This window comes from Lepidochelys kempii, chromosome 12, assembly GCF_965140285.1.
Source record: "Lepidochelys kempii isolate rLepKem1 chromosome 12, rLepKem1.hap1, whole genome shotgun sequence".
Lineage (NCBI taxonomy): Eukaryota > Metazoa > Chordata > Testudines > Cheloniidae > Lepidochelys > Lepidochelys kempii.
In genome coordinates, this window is record NC_136391.1 from 32775383 (window position 1) to 32802752 (window position 27370).

The following is a 27370-nucleotide window of genomic DNA, read 5'->3' on the forward strand; positions in this document are numbered from 1 at the left end:
CCCATCCTATGGAAAGCAGAGGCTGCATGTGTGTTCAGGACATTCCTGGGGCATGGTGGCTAAACAGATCTAGGGGAAGAATCCTAGTCTGGGCATTCTGGAGTATGTCCCATCAGGATCCATTCAGCTGGACTCCCCAGTTGCTTTTTTCCTGGACAACCTTGCCCAAGGGCAAAGCTGATCCATCCTAGTCTGCTAGCACCTAATAAAATGGTATCAGGCTGACATTAAGCATGGACCTATAAGACTCCTTCATCCAGTGGACTCCCCTCATCCTCTGCACAGGCTCCAAACCCTAACGGGTTTCCCAAACATTTCAGATTAGAGGCAAAGCAGAGGTGGAACACAAGGTACCTAGCAAGTTTCCTCTTCTGAGAAATTTCTCTGAACGACACCTCACCTCTGTTGCAAATAAAGGTGGGTGTGAGGTGGGAAGAAGGGGGTAAATGCCTTTCAGGGCAAGTTGGTGAGCCTTCCCATGCTCCAAGAAAGGAGCAAAGTGGAGCAAAGAAACTGTTCCATATTGCACTCTCCATGAAGACATTGTTTCATGAAGTTGACTACCTGTCTGTAACTACTGGAGGAGGGTCTTGAAGCCAGTCATGGGCAGCTCCATTGATGTCAGCCACTCCAACTGTGGGATGGCTAAAAGAAGCCATGAGAAACCATGGCTGGTGGTGGCCATTGATGGGGTGGGACTTGGAGGAAGTCAACAGCCAGTGGAGCAGAAGGAAAGGGGGCAGGGGGTTTGAAGGGTGCCATTGCCTCCTCATCGTTCCCTATGGGTGGCCATTGGGGGTTGTCAGGAAGCACCTCCCACCTCTATGTCCTTGACGGCAGTCCTTGGGTGGATGGGCTTTGAAGTAAGCCCTGGCCACCTTGGGTTCCTTCACGGTGGCCACCCTGTCCCTGAGGGAGATGGCAGGCACCCCCTCCCGCAGGCTCCCAGAAATCCCTGACACTCAGCTACCACCCTGTGAGCCCCACAGCCTGCCTTGCCCTTGGGCTGGAGGCCAGCCTGTCACCCGTCTCCCTCCCCTGCCCTGGCTGTGCCACCACAGGTCCGGGCTCCCCCCTTCTTGGCCGTGGAAAGAGTTTGAAGCGCACCCGGCTGTCCGGGGAGGCGGCACGTCGGAGGGCCCGGGGACTTTCCCTGCGGCGTGTGGCGGGGACAGCCCTCGCCCTCCCCTAGGCTGGAGCGGGGACGGGGCGGGCTGAGGCCAGCGCGCGAGAGCAGCCGCAGCGCCCTGCTCCACAGCGGGTTACGCCAGCCAGCCCCGCCGCCCGCCCGCCCGCTCGCTCGCTCGCCTGCCTCCCTCTCTCGCCGTCTCTCCTCGCCTCTGATTCTGCGCACAGCCGGCCCCAGCGCCTGTCATTCCGCACAGCACAGTTTACTCCACGGCGAGCGGGGGAGACAGAGGGAGAGGTGGCGAGGAGGCAGCCGAGACGCCAAGTCCCGCAGCCCAGCATGGCTTCGGGGGACCTTTACGAGGTACGAGGCGGGGGGGGGGGGGGCAGCTGCACGCCGCAGCCGGGCGGGCAGGGAGGGGAGGCGGCAGCGGCGGCAGCAGCGGCGGCGGCGGGGGGTTTGTTTCGGAAACGCTTAGCGGAGCCTGGTTAGTTCCTGAAGAAGGGAGGAAATCGCCCAGGCGGGGGTGGGGGGGGAGCCGGGCTGGCGTGTGCGCTGGGGCCGGAGGGGTGGGCACCGGGATGGAGCGCTCCCCTCCCTTCCCCTGCCTCGCTCCCTCTGTCTCCCTCGCTCCCTACTTTCCGTGGGGCTGGAGCGCAGCAGGCCTCGCAGGAGGGAGAAGGAGGAAGGAGTGAGCGCGGAGCCGGAGTTAGCGGTAGGATGGGAGGTGTCCGCCGCCCGGAGAGTGGAGAAAGTCCAGGTAAAGTCGGCGGCGGCGCTGGACGTGCTGAATCTGCAGATTAGTGCGGAGGAGCGGGGGGGAAATGCGCCGCGGCGCTGCCGGGGAGGAAGGCGCAGGGATGGAGGCGGCTCCGCGCCTGGCCGTGCAAAGTGCAGGAGCAGGCGCCCGGTTGCTTCACCTTGCGCCTGGGGGCGGCTGGAGGTGGAGGCTGCGGGGGGGACCAGGGGCTTGGCGGGGCAGGGATCGGGGCAGCAGGGGGTGACTGTCAAAGTTGGGCAGGTCCCTGGTGGCTGGTTGGACCAGAGCGGCCAAGGGAGCAAGGGAAAAGCTGGAGCTCGGTGCATCCTGCCCGTCTTTGGTTCCAGGCTCCCAATTTGTACCATGCACAAGTCGGGCTGCTCCTACTGCGCCAATAAGTAAATAAATAAAATGAAGAGGAAGAAGAGGAAGCTGGACTTCCGACTAAATAACCAAATCTGGCCGTAGGGTCTTGCTGGATCCAGCCAAATTTTGACCCTGCGCACCCAATTTTAAAGGTTCAAAGCAAGAACAAGTCTAGTCTCTCCTGCTGGTCCACAAGAGAATTTGGACCCAGGCACTGAAAATAACCGGGTCCAGTGAGTGGATCCAGCTGAATCTTGGCAAAATGTGGTGCAAGCCCCAAATTCTATCAGATATTTTTTTTAAAAAGATCATATCTGGTCCTATATCTGCTACTGGGTCAGGATGCATCAAGGTCCACCTTTTGTCAGGGAAATTGGAATGGCTAGACTTCTTCTTTGTTTAAACTGTACAATTTGAGACTTGCAACCCAAAATTGTCATGTTCCAGTTCCATCCAAGTGTCAAGGTTTTTACAGTGCTCATGTACCAGGATGCACCTGGGTCTGGTGCAGTAAGAGTAGCTAGGCGTGTTCTCTATTTTGATCATAGAATTTGGGGGCTTGTATCCAAAACTCACAGGATCTTTGATCAACTTTTCCCTTTTACCATGGCCATTGCCTTTGAAATCCCCTAACAAAGGGTGTAATTAATGTCTGATATTGATCAGTTGCGTCTTTCTTGTGCTGAATTGGACTAAGTTTCCTTAAAGTAAGTAGAACTTGGACTCTCATAGGTGAGCTTAAATGCTCAGAGACATGTGCTGATCTAAATTAATATTGTCAACTTGTTTTCCGTGGTTCTTCATAGATTTTGTAGTGTCAGTTTGTAATTAGTTATTAATGGCATTGTGTCAAGTTTATCTGTGCTCTAACTCCATTGTAATTGATAGGAGATCTGTCAAGGATGACTTTGGTCCATAACTTTCAATGAAGTAAAGGTTTGGTTAGGCCCTTCATTTACTGCCTATTTGTAACTTCTGTGGAGCATGGAGAAGTTTTAGATAATCTTGCACCCTAGAGATATTTCATTACATGTTTAGATTGGTTCTGGAAGGAAACAAACACATACCACTAACATTGACACTGGCTGTGTTATTACAGCTCCTATTCATTAATTAAAATCTAGACTCTTTTATGAGCCCTGTGTTACTTTAAATGAGCAGACGGCCTGCAGGAATGGGAGGTGGGCTCTGCATTTAATATCGTGTATTGTGTGGAAATTTTGTAAGTAACAACATGCCATGAAAATGCTCTGTGAAATCCAGACTTGTAACCTAGGAAGCGCATTGAAGCATGATCATTTTAAAGGCACTAGTCTAGGCTGTGAAGCCGTCTTCGACTGTACCATGAATTGCACTTAGGCAATGCTAAATGCTCTAGTTTGCAGCCTGTGGATTATTCTTTATCATTCCTTTTGGGCTGTTTTTGCCTATCAGTATATAATAAAGATGAGTTGTATCCATCAGGACAGGTAAGTGAAAGAATGGATCTCCACCTCTACTTTGTTGATATGTCTAGAACATGACCTTCTGAGATGGTACATGGTGTTAGATCATTGCATTTCTGTCAAGCTGCTGGGAAAAGTATGTACGGTACTTAAGTTAGCAATTCAGTCTATGCCATGTAAAAACCTTTCCACTGTGAAGGTACTTGTGACTGGGGTGAGAGAGAACCACAGGAAAGCTAAATAGTTTATATTCTGATATGCTGCAAGTTGGCAGTTGTTAGGCTCTGGTTAAATGACTGCTGAACCTCCCCACACACGCACACAAAAAAACTCCCACATCTAAAGATCTTTTTGGGTTTTCTAGAGTTGTTAGAAAGAGGCTTATAACTGTTGTGTAGGTAGTGATGTCAAATATCAGTTAGATAGCATGAGAGATGATGTTATCACCATGAACATGTGGTGTGTTTGGAGTTCATACCTTAATTTTTGGTTGTATGTGGCATTATTTTTTTGCTTTTTTGGACAGGTAAAATGTTCTGATGTCAAGATGCATATTAAATAGCTTATGATAGTCACCTTTAACAGGTTGCACTTCTGAATGATGTAGGGCTTAAAACACCCTGCATAACATTTTTAATTGGAGATACACCTTATGAATCTACTAAGTATGTGTAGAACTGCCTTAAGAATATCTTCAGTCCTTCAAAGATTTTTACCGAAGTTCAATGAATCAGGCAAGAGCAGTTACCTCTGTAATAGTAAGCAATTCGTATTGGATAAAAAATGATTTTACTACAGCTGATTACGGTTACAGTAGTCATGACTAAAAAGAGAATATTGCATTATTACCCATCTAACCCATTTTAAAAATTTTCCTTGCTTGTGTAACATATGAGATACATAATTCAGTTCAAACCCTTAAATTTTGAAAACAAGATATGATATATATATCATATATATAACAATTCATCCATTTTGTATTGTTAAATTATTTTTAAAACAGATTTTTTCAACGCAATGTTGACTTAAAGAAGTTGTGTCGAGGTTAACGGATATGTAAGATTACAGCCAAAACAACTACAATATTTTATGTTATCCTGCTATACTTTTCAATATCAAATTGCTTCTAGTCATCTCTGCTTGAAATATATTCTAATTCTATAGGATTATAAATTAATTTTAATATATGCTACAAAATGAAGAGCATCCCTAGAGATTTCTATGCTTACTGATAATAGGGTTCTAGGTTTGTGTATCTTAGAACCAAGATTGTTACATTTGAGGATAATATCTTGCAGCAAATATTATTAGACAGTAGGTGCTAATTTTGAAGACAACAGAAACAAATATTCCTTTTTGTGCAGAAATGCAGTTAAGATTTTCCCTTTAAGAAATTTTAGATTAAATTGAAGTGTGGAGAGGCACTCAGACATTACAATGATGAGCACTGCGTAAGAGCCGGAATAGAATAGAATATAATCTCAAGCACAGCTATGCATTCACAGGTTGAACAAAAGGCCAGGGTTGGTTTGCTTGTTTTGACGGAATTATGACTCTGAGCTTCTTCAGGTGGGTGAGAAGGTTCTTTATTATGTCTATATATTCTCAGGAGATGAAATCTTTTTAAATATTTAAGAAATATATAGCACAGTATTTAGAACAATAACAATTTAAATAAAAGCTTTGGCAACATATCCACAGTGACCTTCAGTAGCATAGCACTGTTGAGCTTTCCAGTTTAGATAACTTGTTGAATGTATTGATATAATGTCTTTATTAATCTCAGTAACAGAGAATAGGTAAAATAATCAAGAGTAAATTTCAATATTTCTCACTGGTGCTATGAACTTTTGCTGTCGTTGCCTTGGTATATCCTTTTGTATTCTCCACCTTGAGTTCAGTTCCAACACTTAAGACCCTCTCTTAACAGAATTCGGTCTCTTAAAAAGGCTATTACACTGGTATTAAATATGAGATGAAAGTATAGGAAACAAAACTTTTACTTCAAACCACCGCACACAAGTTTTTTCTAGCAAAGAGAAAGCAATTCAGTGCAATAAAACGTAAGCTCTGGTTTATCATGATGAATATCTGATATCATGTATCAATAACATGCAGCAGCTTTTGAAGCTCATTTGGGCATTTTTGTTTTGAGGTGTAGTTTTTGTTTTGAGCGGAAATTTTCTGTATTTTCTCATTATTTATAATAAACCAACATAATCAGAGTTTTTGGAACAATGAGATTAAAATGTAAACATTTTCTCATAGTTCTTTAAAACTACTGGAAATCCCAATTATGGTATCTTATTAAACAATATCTTAATTCAGCAATCTAAGGAACTAGCAGATAAGTCTCTCGAGAGGAATGTGGCAGGTAGATATCTCTGGACCACAGTAATTTCATCATTATTTAAAACTATTAGTGGCTAATGGACATTTTTCATTAAAGCGCTGTTTTACTTGGAAAAGTGACTTTTTAAAAATGGAACTGTCTTAATTAAGAGATACAATGCCTACGTGTATTCATGTCTACTTACATCAGTGACAAAAATAAGATTTAACTACATTTTACTCCTGTTAATATGGCTATATGAAAGTGAGCTGCAGTCTATTCCCGCTCACACTCATCAACAGGATTGTTAATTAAGCTCCAACTGAGTTGCAGTGTCAAATTCTTCTCCTCAATTATACCTGTGCTCACTGCACAGCTATCAGTGAGGGCAGAATCTGAAAACAGTGGTGCTGCACAGATGTATATGAGGACAGAATATGGCCCAGAGAATATTTGTAACCTGTCTTGGTGTGTGAATCAGAAAGAATACAACTTGAATTTCACATTCCTGTTTGAGTTTACAGAACTAGGGTTTAGAAATTGACTTTTGGCATGTAAACTGAGCTAATGTGATTACCAGTCCATAATAAAGATGGAAGCACACAATGCTCTTTTCATGGAGTCACTTTCCAGTATAGAGCCACACTTTAAACTGCTATTATCTTATGGAAAACATTTGGGAAGGGGGAATCTATTTTAAAACTATTTCATGCCCTCCTCTTTCATTACAGAGGCAATTTACTTGAAAACAGAATGTTTGTTTAAGAAGTAAATATATTTATTTCCAAAGTGAAGTCACCTTCTTTATTGACATAACAATTGGTTGTTGTGGGATTATGTGTGATGTCACATGCAGAGAATGATGACTTCAGGTGGAACATAAGGAGCATATGATTTTATAAATAATGAAAATACTATTGGAGTGAGGGCAGAAAAATATAGTATATCGAGCCAGATTCTCAGCCGGTGTAAATTTGTATACCTCTATTGACTTTAATGTGGATTGCAATAGAAAAAAACCTATTTACACTGGCTGCTGATCTGGCCTTATTACATTTAAGCAAAACTGCTGCTAAAGAGAATGCTTTATCAAGTCTCTTTATGAAGAATCAGCTGTTAAACTGACCAGAAACTTACTTCTGTATCATTGTGTCACTGAAGGATTATCACAACCAACAGTATCTGGGAGACTTAATTTTACTTAAATTAAGATAACTTGTGCAAATACTACTCTAGTTCAGTTGGTAGAAGTTTCACAATGGAGTGAAGCTTTCTGGATACAAATCCACATTAAATTTGATCTTGTACCCAGTGGTGACGCTGTTATGTAGCTCTAGAGTGGATAGTCTGCTGGATGAGAGGTTAAATTTAGTTGTCAACCTTTCAGTAAGAAGTTAAATTGAGGTTTCTTATACTCACGCCTTGTAGTTCTGCATATTAAAGAAAAAGTTTCATAATGCTCTCAGAAAAGAGTAGGGGATAACTCTGCCAATATTCCCTCTCAAGACATGTCTTCATAATTGCTGCTACAATGGCACTGCAGCTGTGTCACGATAGTGCTGTAGTGTAGATGCTTCCTACATTAACAGAAGGGGTTGTTCTATCACTGTAGTTCATCCATCTCTCCAAGAGGGGGAAAATGTCAACAGAATTCTTCTAACCACACCAGGGGTTAGGCCAGCCTAACTATAGTACAGTATTCAGGGCAGAACATTTTTCACAGCCCTGAGAGATGTTGTTGGGTCAATCTAAGTTTTAAGTGTACACCAGGCTTAGTAAGAGACTCTAGTGTCAAAAGCTATGTAAAACATTACTGTGCACACAACGGTGGTCATGTTTACCTACATTGTCACTATGTTACCGGTATCCAGCTTCCTCATTGCATTGGAAATTTCTTTGGGACATTTTGAGTATGAAAAAACCTATTGTAAACCAAATGATTTTCTATCTCGTTAGTGTTTTATGACCAGTTTGATGAAGTTCTTTCATCCAGAGCATGATATATTTCCTCCAAATGTAGGTTAACTTAGGAATGTGCATGCAATAACCAGGTTCCTAATTGGATAAACTATTGGAAATATGCTTTCTATTATAGTAAAACCACCATTAAATATACAAGATGAAGTACATTTCTCAAAAGAAATTAAACTAAGTATATTTCCCTTCACTGTCTAGGTATATAAGCACATCATAACTTTTCTGATAGCATTTGGTGAACTACAAAAATGTAAAAATAAAAACTGTATTGTACTTAGATTTGTGTTTTATTCAAAATTGTCATGTAATTATGTAATTATTTGTGTTTGTAAGTTAAAATATATTTAGAACAAACCTAATACAAATAATTGTGAAATTCAAATGTGATCTGATATTGAGGAAAATTAGCTGATTTTTTTTCATCAAAGACGTAATTGTAATGGTTAACTACTCAGTGAATAATGTTTCTTTGTCCATTCATTTGACTTTTAGCAGTGTTGCATTTTCTTGGCTTTGTATGTTTTCATCAGTGTAGATTATTTGTTGTCCCTCTTACCCATATATTTTGGGAAATAATTTTATAATATATTTTATGCCATAAGCATCTTGGTATTGTCAACAAGCTGGATGAAAGACTTAACTATTCTTTTTATTTAAGTGATTCTGAATCATGTAAAGTTTGTATCAAACCATTTAAATGTGTCATATTGACAGCGGTAGAAATGATGATTGAACTGTATGAGCCCCAACCTGTTTTACATAAATAAAAATAAGATTATTCTTCTGTTTCATAGAGAAAGAAAACCGGTCTTTTGATTTGTTTAACAATAGTGCCACAATAGCTTTGTTTATTCCAAAGCCCTTATCCTGTAGATTGCTAGTGTTGTAAGGCTGTGGGGGAAATATGGTGTGTCTGTTTTCTTTTATCACACACCAATTGTAATGTTGTCATCAATAGATACAGTATAGAATTCAGTCTTCTGTCGTTATCAGTTATAATTTAAACAGTGGTCTGTATATTGCAGGCTATATTTAAGGTTTCTTATGTCCTTCTTGACATTGTTTAGGTTGATACAGATGGACAGTGTAGGAGCCAGTGATTCTTGTTGTAACTTAGTAAAGCAGGGGAAATAGATCACCTGTTAAAGTACATCCTGATACGTGAATAGCATGGGGTTACTTAGTGATAGACAATGACCATGAAAATAGCGCTGAAAAAATCTCTGCCAAAAATACCCTTTTCTTTGCAAACTGCTGTTACGTCACTTAGGATGTGATTTTTGCTGTGCCTCTTGGAAGTCCAGCACAAAACTTTCAGGCCAGAGGGAGTGGGAACTAAAGCTACCTTTGTATGAACCTGTTGCTGGGTTATTCCAGAGGCTAGTGCATCCCTTAGCACAACGTAGGTAGCCCATCCCCCACTGCCTAGAGGTGGCAGTGTCACCCAGAACCTCCACATGCTGTGTGGCATGCGCAAATATGTTGTGCTTAATAAACAGTCGTAATAAACTTGACTGACCAGTTCTGGTTGAAAATCATTGCAAGAGAAATGACGATAAGTTAAAAGCCATGTTAGTGATATGTGTAGAATGAGTTAACCTGTAAAATCAATGTTGTTGTAAATATATATTAATGAAAGGTGTTTCTAATGACCTAAAATAGCTTTCTCCTTTTTTACAATTTTGCTTTGAGCAGATATATCATTTCAAGATCTGTGCTGAGAGGATTTATTCCAGGGCTTTCAGTTAATTTTGATTTTGGGGTGCACCTTCAGAGGTATCATGCTCCACAGAATTTTATGTTTTCTTCCCATTAACCTGAAATGGCCTAGTTTGAATACACTACCACTTGCACACAACAGCAAACTTTCGTTTGAGTAACATTTCACAGAAACCTAATTAAATGGCTAGATACTTTTTCCTGATTACCCTTCTTATAAATGCTGATTATCGATATATTTTAATGTAAATAGCTACCTCTTGTCCAGCAAATCTGCTCCACTTTCAGCGAGGCCAAAATGCATTTTTTTACAGCATCACATTCTCATTCATTGTGATGAACAATGATGTTATGAGCTATGCTCTGACATCAGTGAGTATAACAGGCTGATTGTAAAGGAGATAGCTTCTGTTAACATAGCTTGTTAGTCATCCATGGTAGGGGAGGGAGGACAAAAAAGAACATGACTGTATGATAAGGTTTGGTAAAATATTACCTTTTTTAAATGTTTAATGCTGTTTAAATTATAACTGATAACTACAGATGACTGAATTCTATACTGTATCTATTGAAGATTACTTTTTTTAATGTTTCATGTTGGGAGATGTCAGTGGATCTTCCCCTAAAATGTTGTGTGCTTGGAGTTTCCTAAACTAATAAAAGAATGTCTTAAATTATTAAAACCTCATTAATTTATAGGATTGATTAAGTAGTAGTATGATGTTGTATAAAATCATTACATTTAACAAATGAATATACTGGATTAATTCCTCTTTCAGAAACCTCATTGTGACAGGACAGCAGGTGTTTCAGTGTCAGAAATGTGACAAGAAAGGTGGAGCAGATTCTGAATACTGCTGGGGAATTCCTGCTGAGTGTAGTTCATGTAGAAACAAAGTGCACAGATGGAGTTTTGCTAGAATCAAGAATGACTTCTGGAACTTTTGAAGAGGGAGTCAAGGCAGGTGATCTTCTCAGAAAATTTTCTGATGACAAGTGTGAGTAAAGAGAAAATATTGGAGATTAACGGATAGAAGCATGGATGGAGGAGAGTTTGGTGTTCATGGATCATCCGAATGCCTTCTGTGATGAGAAGAGACTGTATTTGATGGTTTCCACTTAAGCAAGGATGTAATAAATTCTCAGTTTCAAAAATGGCAGGTATTGTTAAGGCAGCTCTAAATGAAGCAGTCACATGTGAGAATGGATGATTTAGCATAACTCCAATAAACAAGCATGTACTTTATTACTCTTCTGTCTTATGGTGGATGATGAAAGTCTGCGTCACAAGTGAAGTACTGTAATCAGAATGACAGGAATTATAGAAAAAGGTGCATTCATGTACTTGTGTCTCCACGCAAATACAAGGAGAATGGGAAATAACCCAGAAGTTCCTGAAGTAATACTAAATTATGGAGATTATGACAAAGAGGACAGAACTGAAACTTTGTGGGTTGAGTCCAATAACTGAAAACTGGAGCATAACAATCTCAGTTGTGCCATGATCATTTACTTCCATTTTGGAATGTCAGATGCACTCTGTAGAAAAGGAAGTGGCAATGGGGAGTAGGAAGTGCAATATTTACCAAGTAAGTGAAATACACTTCAGTGGCAAAAATGGTAGAGAAATACTTAGGGATACAGGAAGAGAAAGACAAAAGAAAATACAATAGGCATTTGTTGCAAATCCTCAGGATTGGAGAAGAGCAAGAATGAAAACTTCTTGGCACAAATTTCAGTGAACTCAGTACTGCAGAATACCTTTCACAGGAGACAAGTTAGTTACCCAGATAGCTATTGGGTAGCCAGTATGGCTAAATGTGCATCAACGTTCAAGAGGCCCTTACTCCCAGCTTACATAGGACAGCACTGTGATTCAAGGAGTCAAGAAGTGGAGATTCCAACCCTGTGAAAAACCATCCTGAATCTGCATCTTGCTGGTGAGAACAAAAGAAAAGGAACTTTTTGAGAACACAAGGATAACAAGGAAGTTCTTCAAAAATGAGGAGTCCGTTGGCACCTTAAAGACTAACAGATTTTTTTAGGCATAACCTTTCGTGGGTAAAAAAACCCACTTCTTCAGATGCATGGAGTGAAAATTACAGATACGGGCATAAATATATTGACACATGAAGAGAAGGGAGTTACCTTACAAGTGGAGAAACAGTGTTGACAAGGCCAATTCAGTCACAGTGAATGTGGTCCACTCCCAAAAATTGATGAGGAGGTGTCAATACCAAGACAGGGGAAATTGATTTTGTAGTGAGCCAGCCACTCCCAGTCCCTATTCAAGCCCAAATTAATGGTGTTAAGTTTGCAAATGAATTGTAGCTCTGCAGTTTCTCTTTTAATCTGTTTTTGAAGTTTTTTTGTTGAAGGATGGCTACTTTTAAATCTGTTATTAAATGTTCAGGGAGATTGAAGTGTTCTCCCACTGGCTTTTGTGTGTTACCATTCCTGATGTCTGATTTATGTCCATTTATTCTTTTATGTAGAGACTGTTCGGTTTGGCCAATGTACATGGCAGAGGGGCATTCCTGGCACATGATGTCATATCACATTAGTAGATGTGCAGGTGAATGAGCCCCTGATTGTGTGGCTGATGTGGTTGGGTCCTCTGATGGTGTCGCTGGAGTAGATATGGGGACAGAGTAGGCAACGGGGTTTGTTACAGGGTTTCGGTCCTGGGTTAGTGTTTCTGTGGTGTGGTGTGTAGTTGCTGGTGAGTATTTGCTTCAGGTTGGGGGGCTGTCTGTAAGTAAGGACTGACCTGCCTCCCAAGGTCTGTGAGAGTGAGGGATCGTTTTCCAGGATAGGCTGTAGATCGTTGATGATGTGCTGGACAGGTTTTAGCTGGGGGCTGTACGTGATGGCCAGTGGTGTTCTATTATTTTCCTTGTATTATTTTCCTTCTATTTCCTTTCCTTGATGGCCTGTCCTGTAGTAGGTGACTTCTGAGTACCCGTCTTGCTCTGTCAATCTGTTTCCTCACGTCCCCAGGTGAGTATTGTAGTTTTAAGAATGCTTGATAAAGGTCTTGTAGGTGTTTGTCTCTGTCTGAGGGATTGGAGCAAATGCGGATGTATCTTAGGGCTTGGCTGTAGACAATGGATTGTGTGATGTGTCCTGGATGGAAGCTGGAGGCATAGAATCATAGAATATCAGGGTTGGAAGGGACCTCAGGAGGTCATCTAGTCCAACCCCCGGCTCAAAGCAGGACCAATCCCCGACTAAATCATCCCAGCCAGGGCTTTGTCAAGCCTGACCTTAAAAACTTCTAGGGAAGGAGATTCCACCACCTCCCTAGGCAACGCATGCCAGTGTTTCACCACCCTCCTAGTGAAAAAGTTTTTCCTAATATCCAACCTAAATCTCCCCCACTGCAACTTGAGACCATTACTCCTTGTTCTGTCATCAGCTACCACTGAGAACAGTCTAGATCCATCCTCTTTAGAACCCCCTTTCAGGCAGTTGAAAGCAGCTATGAAATCACCCCTCATTCTTCTCTTCTGAAGACTAAACATCCCCAGTTCCCTCAGCCTCTCCTCATAAGGCATCTGTTCCAGTCCCCTAATCATTTTTGTTGCCCTCCGCTGGACTCTTTCCAATTTTTCCACATCCTTCTTGTAGTGTGGGGCCCAAAACTGGACACAGTACTCCAGATGAGGCCTCACCAATGTCGAATAGAGGGGAACGATCACGTCCCTTGATCTGCTGGCAATGCCCCTACTTATACATCCCAAAATGCCATTGGCCTTCTTGGCAACAAGGGCACACTGTTGACTCATATCCAACTTCTTGTCCACTGTAACCGCTAGGTCCTTTTCTGCAGAACTGCTGCCGAGCCATTCGGTCCCTAGTCTGTAGCGGTGCCTTGGATTCTTCCGTCCTAAGTGCAGGACTCTGCACTTGTCCTTGTTGAACCTCATCAGATTTCTTTTGGCCCAATCCTCCAATTTGTCTAGGTCCCTCTGTGTCCTATCCCTACCCTCCAGCGTATCTACCACTCCTCCCAGTTTAGTGTCATCTGCAAATTTGCTGAGGGTGCAATCCACACCATCCTCCAGATCATTAATGAAGATATTGAACAAAACTGGCCCCAGGACCGACCCCTGGGGCACTCCACTTGATACCGGCTGCCAACTAGACATGGAGCCATTGATCACTACCTGTTGAGCCTGACAATCTAGCCAGCTTTCTATCCACCTTATAGTTCATTCAACCAGACCATACTACTTTAACTTGCTGGCAAGAATACTGTGAGAGACCGTGTCAAAAGCTTTGCTAAAGTCAAGGAACAACACGTCCACTGCTTTCCCTTCATCCACAGAGCCAGTTATCTCGTCATAGAAGGCAATTAGATTAGTCAGGCATGACTTGCCCTTGGTGAATCCATGCTGACTGTTCCTGATCACTTTCCTCTCCTCTAAGCGCTTCAGAATTGATTCCTTGAGGTGGAGTAGATATGGGGACAGAGTAGGCAACGGGGTTTGTTACAGGGTTTGGGTCCTGGGTTAGTGTTTCTGTGGTGTGGTGTGGTGTGTAGTTGCTGGTGAGTATTTGCTTCAGGTTGGGGGACTGTCTGTAAGTAAGGACTGACCTGCCTTGATGTGGTGCCCACGTGAAGAAGCAGGAAGGGGTAGCGATCTGAGGGCTTGATGAGTCTTGGCAGTCTCTCCGTCACATCGTGAATCTAGGTAAGTGTAGTGCTAAGTAGGTTTCTAGTATAGAGTGGTGTGACCATCACTTATTTGCATAGTAGCGTCCAGGAAGTGGATCTCTTGTGTGGACTGGTCCAGGCTGATGGTGGGATGGAAATTGTTGAAATTCAGGTGGAAGTTCTTGGAAATATTGTAGGAAGTTCTTGGAGCTATTGATTACAAGCTACTTGAATGCAGCATAGTAAGGAATGCTTCACAGAGTGCAGTAGAACTAGAGGATTAGAATTCAAAGCAGCAAATTTGGGAGAACTGAGAAATTTAGTGAGCAGTGGGGAAAAGTTTGAAAATCCCTGAGTGTGGAAAAAGACTGGAGAATCCTAAGAGACACCAGAGAAAAAAAATCCTGTGAAAAAAGAAGAATGCAAGGAACAAAAAGTGATCAATGTAGCTTCAGAAGAGACAACTCACAAATCTGAGGGTAACAGCTTTGTTCAGGAAATGAAAAAGAAGGGAGGTAACCAAACAACAGCACAAAAAGTCCATTAAGGCTTGCAGAAAGAAGTTAAGGGGAGCAGAAAATAGACTTTGTTAATGTTAGGATTCAGTGGATTAAAATCTTTTTCAAAAATATCAGAGATTGGGGAATATGAGCAAGAAAGGAAGCCTATTAATGAATGAGAAGGGGGGTGAAATCCTTGATGGCTAAAATACAAAATGGTTTTGTTTTAATCTATCTCTACAAGGAAAACTAAAGAAAAGAGGTTGAGGCAACTAGGAGGGAAAGAAAAGCTTGAAAACAATAGTTATGGGGGGGTGGGAGAGGCAAAGACACATTTGGGAAAACAATTAAGTCAAAATATTCAGGTTTAAGTGCCGAAAGTAAAGCTCCTAGATCCATATTTAGGAACCTAAATAAGTAGAGATTTTTAGCAGTGTTAAGCACCATGGAGCTCCAACTAAACTACTCTTAGATACTCAGTGCTTTTGAATATTAGGCCACCTATTTAAGTGCTTAAATATGGATTTAGGAACCTAACTTTGGGCATCTATTTTTGAAAAATTTGGCCAGAGGCATCAACTCACAGAGCAGGTAGGTGATATTCCTTCTAAGAGTGACTCTACTGAAATCTCACATGAAATATTGCATTTATGCTGGGATATTCAAAGGCACTCAAGGGAGTTAGGTACCCAACTGTTATTAGATTTCAATAGGGAATGTGCACCTTACTCCCTTAGGCTATTCTGAAAATCCCAGACTAGGTCCTGTGTACTAGAAAGATTTTTACAAACTGAAGGTGTTCCAAGAAAAGTGAAGGTGTTTTGTACCACACAAAGAAGTAGTGGCTGTATTGATTGATTTGTGAGAAAGGACTAAAAGTACTAAATTTATGGCAAAACAACAAACAGTGGCCACGGCATATAATAATCATCTGCAGATTTCTGAAGGTCACCTGTGATAGGTGACAAATCAGCATGTTGTCAAAGGGCGTGACTAATATTAATAAGGTAAGCAATGGACAACAAGCTTTTTATTAGGAGAAACCTTCTAACAATGAATTCTGTTAATTATTAATTATTAATATTATTTATTTTTATCGGACAGTGATGTCTTGTGTGCCATAAAAGGCATAAATAAAGACAGTCCCTGTACTGATGATAGTATAGTTGAAAACTCAGACACACAAGATTACACATGCTGGATGCCCCAGACAACGTTATGACTTATAACAGTGGTCTCCAACCTTTTTACGCAAAAGATCACTTTTTGAACTTAAGATCAATTCAGGATCTATCTTGCCCCTTCCCCGAGGCCCAGCCCTGCTCACTCCATTCCCCCCTCCCTCCATCGCTCGCTCTCCCACACCCTCACTCACTTTCACCAGGCTGGGGCAGGAGATTGGGGTGTGGGAGTGGGTGCAGGCTCTGGGAGGGAGTTTGGGTGCAGGTGTCATATGGTCACACTGCACCTAATCTCATAGAATCCACTGGACATTTCATGAGTTTTACTTTTTATTAGTGTCATTTATGGTTTATATATCCAAAATCCTTCAGGGATTGTCACAAATCAGTGTAACATTCTCAACTGTTGGGTGTGCATTGCCTGAGCCTGGGGCAGGGGGTTGGGGTGCAGGAATGAGGGGTGCAAGCTCTGGGAGGGAGTTTGGGTGCAGGAGGGGGCTCCGGGTTGGTGCAGGGGATTGAGGTGCAGAAGAGAGTGACAGGTGCAGGCTCTGGGGTGGAGTTTGGGTGCGGGAGGGGGCTCTAGGCTGGGGCAGAGTGTTGGGGTATGGGAGGGGTGAGGGCTGTGGGTGGGAGTTTGGGTGCAGGAGGGGCTGGGGCAGGGGATTGGGGTCTGGCAGGAGGTGCGGTGGCTGGGAGGGAGCTCTGGGCTGGGGGTTGGGGTACAGGAGGGTGTGCAAGCTGTAGGCTCCGGCCGGGAGGCACTTACCACAGGCAGCTCCTGGTTGGCGACGCAGCAGGGCTCAGGCAGGCTGCCTGCCTGCCGTGGCCCCACGCTGCTCCCTGATGCGACTGGCTGATGACACTTCTCTGCGTGCGGCCCCTAGGAGAGAGGGACGCAGTGGGTCTCTCTGTGCTGCAAGCGCCGTCCTCACAGCTCCCATTGGCCGGGAACTGGCCAACCAGGAGCTGTGGGGATGGTGGAAGGAGCGGGGGCAGCACACGGAGCTGACTCACGCCTGCCTGAGCCCCTGCAATGACAGATTTTTAGCAGCCCGGAGATCGCGATCAACTGGCTGAGGCGCCAGCATCGACCAGTCGATCATGATTGACGGGTTGGTGACCACTGACTTATCATGTTACATTTTTACTTACACTGGGAGTATTCTCTCTTGTATTACACGCACAGCCACACTCTCTTGCCATCAAAGTAACAAAGGAATGGTTCTGGCTCAGCTTTTTTGAATACTGTTTGGCACTTCATATCAGGGCATGGTCGTCTGCAGTATATTGTGGAAGTCATGGGTCTCCCACAGAAACGTTTGGAGAGTTAGAACAATAGAATCATAGAAGATTAGGGTTGGAAGAGACCTCAGGAGGTCATCTAGTCCATCCCCCTGCTCAAAGCAGGACCAACCCCAACTATATCATCCCAGCGAGGGCTTTGTCAAGCTGGGCCTTAAAAACCTCTAAGGAAGGAGATTCCACTACCTCCCTAGGTAACCCATTCCAGTACTTCACCACCCTCCTAGTGAACTACTTTTTCCTAATATCCAACTTAGACCTCCCCCCCTGCAACTTGAGACCACTGCTTCTTGTTCTGTCATCTGCCACCACTGAGAACAGCCAAACTCCATCCTCTCTGGAACCCCCCCTTCAGGTAGTTGAAGGCTGCTATCAAATCCCCCCTCACTCTTCTTTTCTGCAAACTAAATAAGCTCAGTTCCTTCAGCCTCTCCTCATAAATCATGTGCCCCCGCCCCCTAATAATTTTCGTTGCCCTCTGCTGGACTCTCTCCAATTTGTCCACATCCTTTCTGTAGTGGGGAACACAGAACTGGACACAGTACTCCAGATGTGGCCTCACCAGTGCCAAATAGAGGGGAATAATCACTTCCCTCCATATGCTGGCAATGCTCCTACTAATGCAGCCCAATATGCCGTTAGCCTTCTTGGCAACAAGGGCACACTGCTGACTTATATCCAGCTTCTCATCCACTGTAACCCCCAGGTCCTTTTCTGCAGAACTGCCCCTTAGCCCGTCGGTCCCCAGCCTGTAGCAGTGATTGGGATTCCTCCATCCTAAGTGAAGGACTCTGCACTTGTCCTTGTTGAACTTCATCAGATTTCTTTTTGCCCAATCCTCCAATTTGTCCAGGTCCCTCTGTATCCTATCCCTACCCTCCAGCATATCTACTTCCCCGCCCAGCTTAGTGTCATCTGCGAACTTGCTGAGGGTGCAATCCATCCCATCATCCAGATCATTAATGAGGATGTTGAACAAAACCAGCCCCAGGACTGACCCCTCGGGCACTCTGCTTGATACCGGCTGGCAACTAGACATCGAGCCATTGATCACTACCCATTGAGCCCAACGATGTAACCAACTTTCTATCCACCTTATAGTCCATTCATCCAATCCATACTTTTATAACTTTCTGGCAAGAATACTGTGGGAGACCGTATCAAAAACTTTTCTAAAGTCAAGATATATCACGTCCACTGCTTTCCCCATATCTACAGAGCCAGTTATCTCATCATAGAAGGCAATCAGGTTGGTCAGGCATGATTTTCCCTTGGTGAATCCATGTTGACTGTTCCTGATCACCTTCCTCTCTTCCAAGTGCTACAAAATGGATTCCTTGAGGACCTGCTCCATGATTTTTCCAGGGACAGAGGTGAGGCTGACTAGTCTGTAGTTCCCTGGATTCTCCTTCTTCCCTTTTTTAAAGATGGGCACTGTATTTTCCTTTTTCCAATCTTCCGGGACCTCCCCTGATTGCCATGAGTTTTCAAAGATAATGACCAACAGCTCTGCAATCACATCAGCCAACTCCCTCAGCGCCCTCAGATGCATTAGACCTGGACCCATGGTGTATGTCCAGCTTTTCTAGATAGTCCTTAACCTGTTCTTTCACCACTAAGGGCTGCTCACCTCCTCCCCATACAATGCTGCCCAGTGCAGCAGTCTGGGAGCTGACCTTGTATGTGACGACCGAGGCAAAAAAAGCATTGAGAACTTCAGCTTTTTCCTCATCATCTGTCACTAGGTTGCCTCCCCCATTCAGTAAGGGTCCCACACTTTCCCTGACCGTCTTCTTGTTGCTAACATACCTGTAGAAACCCTTCTTGTTACCTTTCACATTCCTTGCTAGCTGCAACTCCAGTTGTGCTTTGGCCTTCCTGATTACACTCCTGCACGCTCGAGCAATATTTTTATACTCCTCCCTAGTCATCTGTCCAAATTTCCATTTCTTGTAAGCTTCCTTTTTGTGTTTAAACTCGCCGAAGATTTCTTTGTTAAGCCAAGCTGGTTGCCTGCCGTATTTGCTATTCTTTCTACACATCAGGATAGTTTGTTCCTGCGCTTTTAATAAGGCTTCTTTAAAATACAGCCTGCACTCCTTTTCCCCTCATATTAGCCTCCGAAGGGATCGTGCCCTTCAGTTCCCTGAGGGAGTCAAAGTCCGCTTTTTTGAAGTCCAGGGTCTGGATTCTGCTGCTCTCCTTTCTTCCTTTGGTCAGGATCCTGAACTCTAGTATCTCATGGTCACTGCTGCCCAGGTTGCCACCCACTTCTACTTCCCCTACTAATTCTTCCCTGTTTGTGAGCAGCAGGTCAAGAGGAGCATGGCCCCTAGTTGGTTACTCCAGCACTTGCACCAGGAAGTTGTCCCCAGTGCTCTCCAAAAACTTCCTGGATTGTCTGTGCACTGCTGTATTGCTCTCCCAGCAGATGTCCGGATGATTGAAGTCCCCCATGAGAACCAGGGCCTGTTTCTCATAGTGGCAAAGACCTCAGTAATTTGCTTAGTATAGGTGCTTTGCACCAGGTTTCTCCCCTTATCAGTTTTTCAAAATTTACTCCAGACCTTATTGAACCCATTAGTGGTCTGTTAGTAATTTGGGGGGGACTAAGGGAATAAACAGTGCCCTCAGATTCAGTACTAGGGATACTGCTTTGTGACCTGACAGTAGCAGGAGGGACAGTAGAAAAATCTGCCCCTCCCATGTCCTCAGTTAGCCCTGGTCTACACTAGGACTTTAGGTCGAATTTAGCAGCGTTAAATCAATGTAAACCTGCACCCGTCCATACGATGAAGCCCTTTATTTCAACTTAAAGGGCTCTTAAAATCAATTTCCTTACTCCATCCCTGACAAGTGGATTAGCGCTTAAATCGGCCTTGCTGGGTCGAATTTGGGGTACTGTGGACACAATTTGACGGTATTGGCCTCCGGGAGCTATCCCAGAGTGCTCCACTGTGACCGCTCTGGACAGCACTCTCAACTCAGATGCACGATTGTTTACCGTTGCTCTGACGCAGGGAGGGGCGACTGACGACACGGCTTACAGGGTTGGCTTACAGGGAGTTAAAATCAACAAAGGGGGTGGCTTTACATCAAGGAGTATTTCAGGCAGGACTTCACGGAGGGTTCCAATAAGAAATGGTGCACCTAAGTTATTGTTCGTATTGGAACAAGGAGGTTAGTCTGGCCTCTGATTGATACATGGCTAGATTTACCTCGCTGTACCTTCTCTGTGAGTGACTGCAGTGTGACCTAGAGAAATGAGTCCTCTAGATGGTGGGGGGGGGGGGGGGTTGCAAATGAGTACAAAACAAATCTGGTCTATTTCTTGTTTTCATACACTCCATCTATCTTTTACATCTTTGGCTGGCAGCAGACGGTGCAGAAGGACTGCATGCCATCCGCATCTCATGGCTGCTCAGCAGAAGATGGTACAATAGGACTGCTAGCCATCCTCATCTCTTGCCTGCCCGGCAGAAGATGATGCAATAGGACTGCTAGCAATCCATATCACCTGCCTGCTCACCATAAGATGGTTCAATCGGACTGACTGCAGGACTAAAGAGAATGACCTGATCAAGTCACTCCAAATTTAGTCCCTGTGCCCATGTCTGCCCAGGCGCTCCTGATCGACATCACACAGGCGACCAGGAGCACCTCGGACATGATGATGATGGCTACCAGTCCTATTGGCTACCATTGCATGACGATGATGGCTACCATTGCACCGTCTGCTGCCACAAGGCAATGGGTTGCTGCTGCTGTGTAGCAATGCAGTACTGCATCTGCCAGCATGCCAGGAGACATACGGTGACAGTGAGCTGGGCGGGCTCCATGCTTGCCGTGGTATGGCATCTGCACAGGTAACTCAGGAAAAAAGGCACGAAACGATTGTCTGCCCTTGCTTTCACGGAGGGAGGGAGGGAACGGGGGCCTGACGATATGTACCCAGAACCACCCACGACAATGTTTTAGCCCCATCAGGCATTGGGATCTCAACCCAGAATTCCAATGGGCAGCGGAGACTGCGGGAACTGTGGGATAGCTACCCACAGTGCAACGCTCCGGAAGTCGACTCTAGCCTCGGTACTGTGGAAGCACTCCACCGAGTTAATGCACTTAATGCACTTAGAGCATTTTCTGTGGGGACACACACACTCGAATATATAAAACCGATTTCTAAAAAACCGACTTCTATAAATTCGACCTAATTTCGTAGTGTAGACATACCCTTAGTAAAGAATGTTCTGATGTAACTGCAAGAAGACTCATCATTCTCCTCCCTGCCTGTTCTTCGCCTGCCGTGTCCTCTCCAGCAATAAATGACTTCTGGTGCCTTTCCCGTGCACTGGCATGCACTTGCATCAGATGACAGATTAAAGGAGGGGTGCCAACATGGCCTTGCCATCTCTCCTTGCTGATTAAGGCTTTACAAACAGCATGTTGCACCACATTTATCAAGTGGATCACTGTCGAAATTACAAGTTAATAAAGGAGGCAACGTTGTTGTTTTTTTTCACATGTAACAGATGTGAATTTTTGTTCTTGTCAACCTTTTGCTTGAACATCAGCAGGACACACTTCCGTCAATAAACATCACTGCTCACCATATGGATTGGGTCAGTCCTGGTTCACAGTCTTGTATGAACTATGGATTCTGTTGCCCCTTCAAGGAATTCGTAGCAGAAGTGGAGTAAGACAGTCTCTCCTGGATGAGTAACTTGTCTGTGTTTTCCCAGCTTTGTCACAAGCAGGATCCTTTTCCCCATCAATATTCTCTGACCCTGCAACAACATACTCGCTTTCTGACACCAAAGATAAGTATTTGAAGTGATTGTCTATGCTACAATAATGAGAGCTGTACGACGTGGTATCAAATATCGCAGTACGTGTGTAGTTACCAGTTGTTGACAATCCAGTGTGGGCTGTGTTTTAAATTTTTCCACAGCTGTGCCACTGTTATTTTCTCTGCTGCATCTATTCTAATCAAATATCACTGACAACCTGCCATGTTTAGAAAACAAAGGCTTCTTTTGCTTGTGAATTGGGCTTGCTATTTGCACACTTAACTGTGCAAATTTTCTCCAGGGCTGTGAACAACTGTTCTGGTAGCCTGTGTAGTGCACAGAGAAGAGGGACATTGCATAATGAACAATAAAAATGCTTGTGCTACCCAACTGCTTTTGGACTACCTCTCCTGTCCTTCAGTGTTAGAATGTTCGCACCCCAATTCTTCACAATCCGTTTCAGGATTTGTGACTAAATCACAGTCTATAGGCTAAGGAGAAAATTCTCGGTAGCTGCTTTCATTCTCAGGCTACAACCAAAATTCCTTCAGTAACAGCTACCACTTTTGGCTCAGCATTACATTTTCTGGTGAAATTCTAGATTCCCAAATTAAACTGATTTCTTGTGTATCTCAGTCATTATCTGACAGCATCTATCGACATACAACCCCATTCTCCCCCAAGTGTGCTTTTCCACTTGCTATTGCTCCTGTTGCTTCAGCAGATGACTACTCCAAAATCTTGCAACATCTCTGCTATTTATGGGCTGAAATAGGATAGCAGTTGATCTGATGAGATCTTAATCTGCATGTATACCAGAATATCATACCTGAAAGTTTAAAACCTAGGGTTGTTTAAGACCTAAAGCCAGAACTCTAGGGATGTATTGAATGTGTATTTGAACACATGCACCCCTAAATGCAATGGCATTTGATTAAGGATGTATCCCACCAGATTTGTAATATTTGGTGTATTACCTTCCCAAGACTAGGTACTTATATGATTGCTAAGCCTCACATCTGTTAGAGGAACTAATAGTAAGGCCTTACTTTTCATTTCCTCTCCAACTGATTCTTCTTTACTAGAATAGTAATAATAATACTCTAACAGGTAGCTTGGAGGGCCGGACGGCCTAATGATTAGAGCATGTGGCTCTCAGTCCCCTGCTTGGTTGAGGAGCCTCAGTCTTTAAAGCATAGATGGACCCAGGCCCTCCCTCTCCACTGGGTCCCAGTCCAGGGACCTGTGTATGTCTACCCCTGAATGGGGGTGGGGGAAGTTCCCTCCTAGCAGAGAGTCAAAATCCACTGCCTTAGGATAACTCCTATCAGTCTGTTCAGTTTGGGATATGACCCCTCTAGTCCAATTTACTGGGTGGCTTGCTTCCCATAGGGTCCCCTCTTGGGTCTTGGGCAACACCTTACCATGGTCCCAGGCTCCTTCAGGCACGGCAGCCGCAAGTTGGTGATGGCGAGCTCCACAATATCTGTGGGGTTCACTCACTCAGTTAGCTCAGGTGCTGGAGGCTCCTACGTCCCTTTCACAGTTTCCCTTGGCTGGGGAATCAGTGCTTATTACCTGTTGGCTGCCTTGGCTGCCTAGCACTCCTTCCCCTCAAGTAGGGGGGCAGCTAGCTCCTGCCTCTTTACCAGTCAGCCCCAAACTGAGCCTCTCTCTCTTCTTTTCTCCCCACCTCCAGCCTGACATTGGCTGCAGGTATAGTGGGGCAGGGCTAGCTGGGCCCAAAGGCTCTCTTTAATCCCTGGCAGTTTCCCTGCTTCATCACACGCTCATGTCTACTAATACCAAAAGCTGGAAAGCATAGTAAATGGAACAAATAAAAAGCCTTATAGCTAAGTATAATAAAAATTCCATAAAAAAACCCCTTCAGTTGAACATGGTTGACCTTACATTTCTAGGTGCTAGAGGGATTTGGTTCTGCATAGTTATGAACTTAGCATATTTTAAATGATGCATCAAAAGCTAATAATGGTGTAATGTCAATGCTTTTTGACTTCTACTAAGGCATCATCCACGGCCTTCAGCACAGATGATTAGGGAAAGATCTGATATAAAAGATTCTAGTGTTTCTTCGGGGAATATGTCATTTACATATTTTAAAACATAAACTGCTAATGCTATAGTCTGATCTTTCCTTTTTTCCTCTTTACGAAGCCCCTTTAGAGGGGTTTTCAAACAGACATCAAAAACAAGACAGTACTACCTCAGGGCCCAACCAAGAGAAAACTTCCTAACCTGTGTAAGCCCCAAAAGGCCATGCGGATACCAGCTGAATGGCAGCCTGATCTATTCAAGGAAAAGGATGGCTACTTGCCATAGAACACGTGAAAAAAAAAAAACCAGCTCGATAGCAGGGAATTGGAGAATTACTTTGGGGGAGTGAAGAAGAGGAAAAGTGTTCATGTTAATGCGCTCCCTTTTCCCTTCCACTACACAGTTCCTTGTGCCTGATCTGGGCCGCTGCTTTTCCCTTCACTTTAGTGTTCACAAGCCAAGGAAGTAATAACCCTCCAGTGCAGCACAAGGTTGGGAGATAGGTGGATCCCAGCCATCTTTCTGACCAATAGGGACAGGCAATTTAGGGTTTCCTGTTCCTGATCACCAGAGCTGACATGAGGGGGGACTCCTTCCAAGTTATCAAAATCCCTTCCTCCTCCCTTTTGCCGGGAGTTGGGGGAGAGAAATCTTCACCCCAGTGTCTTTGCCTTAAGTGAGTTCTAAAATAGATTTGTCAGCTCAGAACACTTCCACGGGCCCAACTTTACTAAAATTCTTCCCTGGCTGATTGAATGTCAGAAGAGAACTTGTACCTCATTGTGGGTCACACTGAAAATGCTGGTACTCCGCACCCACCTGCAACATCATCCCTATGAGTACAGTTGCCATATTTTGCAATTAGCTGGGGAAGAGTCACATACTTTGTCCATGAGATGGGGATAATAGTAGGCTACTGTATGAAGATTGAGGCATTGGCAATGAGGACGTGTCTTCATGGCTGTAGACCCAGGGAAACCTTTTACAGTTAAGCAGGGAAGCTTTTATAGCCTTCCGCCCGTCAGAGTTGGCAGCAACAAGGGCCAGGTTCAATATCTAGGGGATCCATTCCAATAACACAATGCAAACCAGCTCGAGCCCCCACCCAGTGACCTGGGACAAATATATACCACCCCCGCTGGGCGCCTCCAAGAGGCAATACTTCCCCTCTCTCAAGCACATAGTCTGAGTGTAGCAAAAAGCCTTTTAATAACAGAGAGAAACAATGTGGCATTATGTTGGGGAAACACCACCAACAGGATTCATAACACAACCCATGAGGAAAAAAACCCACCCCAAGCAAATTGGGGCATGCCCCTTTCCCTTTGGTTCTTGAGTCCAGCAACCCCAAATCACCCAAAGTCCCAAAAGTCCAATGACTCAAAAGTCTGTCCCTGGTCAGGGCAGCCCCAGAGTTTGAAAGTTCATCTGCGGAGCTTTACCTCCCAACCTGGGTGGAGATGGGACGGGGGTAAGAGGCACCTTGCATGATCTGAAGCTGACCGCCCCACAGCTCCATATGCCTTCGCTTCGCTCCGCTCCGCCAGCCGCCCCACAAACTCCTTCGCTCAGCTCCACGGCCCACAAGCAGCTCCCGCCGTCCTACGAACTGCTCCACCAGCCTGTCCACAAGGCACTCCAGCCGTCCCACAAACTGCTCCACAATATATCTTCAGGCTCCCACACTACTTAACACAACACTCAGTGATTTCAGCTCTTAGTCAGTTCAGCTCTTAGGTGAATTCAGCTTGTAGTAGGGGAGCCTCAGTGCTGGTACACCATTAGCCCAAAGTGAGCTCAGCAGCCTGTAACTAGACTCCTAATGGAATCAAAATTAGCTCTGATATTCCACAGTGGAGAGAGGAGGAAGTGCAGTTAGCATGTAAGGCCCTCACCCAGGGGCCCATGCCACCAAGTATTAATACTTGTCCCCAGCCTCTTTCCCTTCACAGAGTTTTAAAACCCATGACTCTTGCCTAGCGAGTGCTACTTAGTTGATGGTGAGTCCCTCCATCATAACAAAAGGCCAAGTACAGTTCCAAGCACAGTTCCCATAATCAGGGTAATAACAATTTATTCTTCCTGCCCCAATAACAGAGACACTGGGGATCCCACAACAGCCAAAGTGACCATTTGGGCAGCTATAGCCTCATTCTAGGCGGGGTGGGTGTGCCTATGCAAATGAGATCAGCCCCTGAAGTTCTTTTCCACAACTTGCCACACCTCACCACCAGATGTCACGGTGGAGCTCATCCTGACACTGCTTACATAGGCAGGTAACCTACGTTCTGTTAGATAAGTGTTCAGATGACCTCCAGAATGCCAACAAGTGCTGGTCCAGCTCTGTTGGAACAACATTTGTTGGTCACGGATCTCTTTTACTTTAGTGAAAGTACCAAAGTTGTATTCTTTCATCTTATTCTGCAACCTGTATCATCCTGTCTTTGGAGCTTCAGTTGGACTTCACAGGAGTTTTGTTTGCAGATCAATGGCAGGACATGCTCTTTGCTTTTAGAGTGTATTTGACAAAAAATACTGATGTTTTAACCAATTAGACAAAAATACTTACTACAAACAGACATATTTTCTCACAATAGTGACTCAGAGAAAATGGCTAGAAATTGGAAAGGTATGGTATCGACCCATGTTGTAAGTATAGCTAACTGATGAAAATTATATACCCTCTGTGATGTTTACAAACTGTTTTAGTAAGTACAGATATATGCACATTTTTCTTTGTAGATTACCACCGTGAACATTCCCATCAAGCCTTAATTTTAGACTTGGCTTGAAGACATGAAGTCTCTTAAGTATTCATTCAAACAATTAATGTGTAATAATCTAGGACATGCTTTTAAGGACATTAAAATGGTATCAATAAAGCTGGCTACATTATTTGCAGCTTCCATAAACTACAAAATTCCTAGAAAGTATTAGAAAACAGTTTTTCAGATAGCCATTTCAAGTCCCTTCTTGGCACTCAGTTTGACAACTACACCTCTGAGGGATTGTTTTAAGTAGTGAACTAAGGTATTTTATCAGACATATAAGGCTGGCCAGGACCAGTGAACTCATGTACCAACAAGGCAAGGCTACTTGAGTTATTTTGCCCTGTGGTGTTCACTGATCTCTGAAATGCAGAGACCTGGCT

At 44.0% G+C, this 27370-nt stretch overlaps 1 protein-coding gene across 2 annotated transcripts in view; it reads left to right on the plus strand.

The window, feature by feature from the left end:
• The first annotated feature begins 1201 nt into the window (after window positions 1–1201).
• CDYL2 (chromodomain Y like 2) overlaps window positions 1202–27370 on the plus strand; it is a 79875-nt gene continuing 53706 nt past the window's right edge. For both annotated transcript variants that reach the window (XM_073307989.2, XM_073307990.2), the window contains exon 1: window positions 1202–1492. In XM_073307989.2, coding sequence (XP_073164090.1) covers window positions 1469–1492 — 24 coding nt within the window. In that variant the 5' untranslated portion in view covers window positions 1202–1468. The remainder of the gene's footprint in view (window positions 1493–27370) is intronic.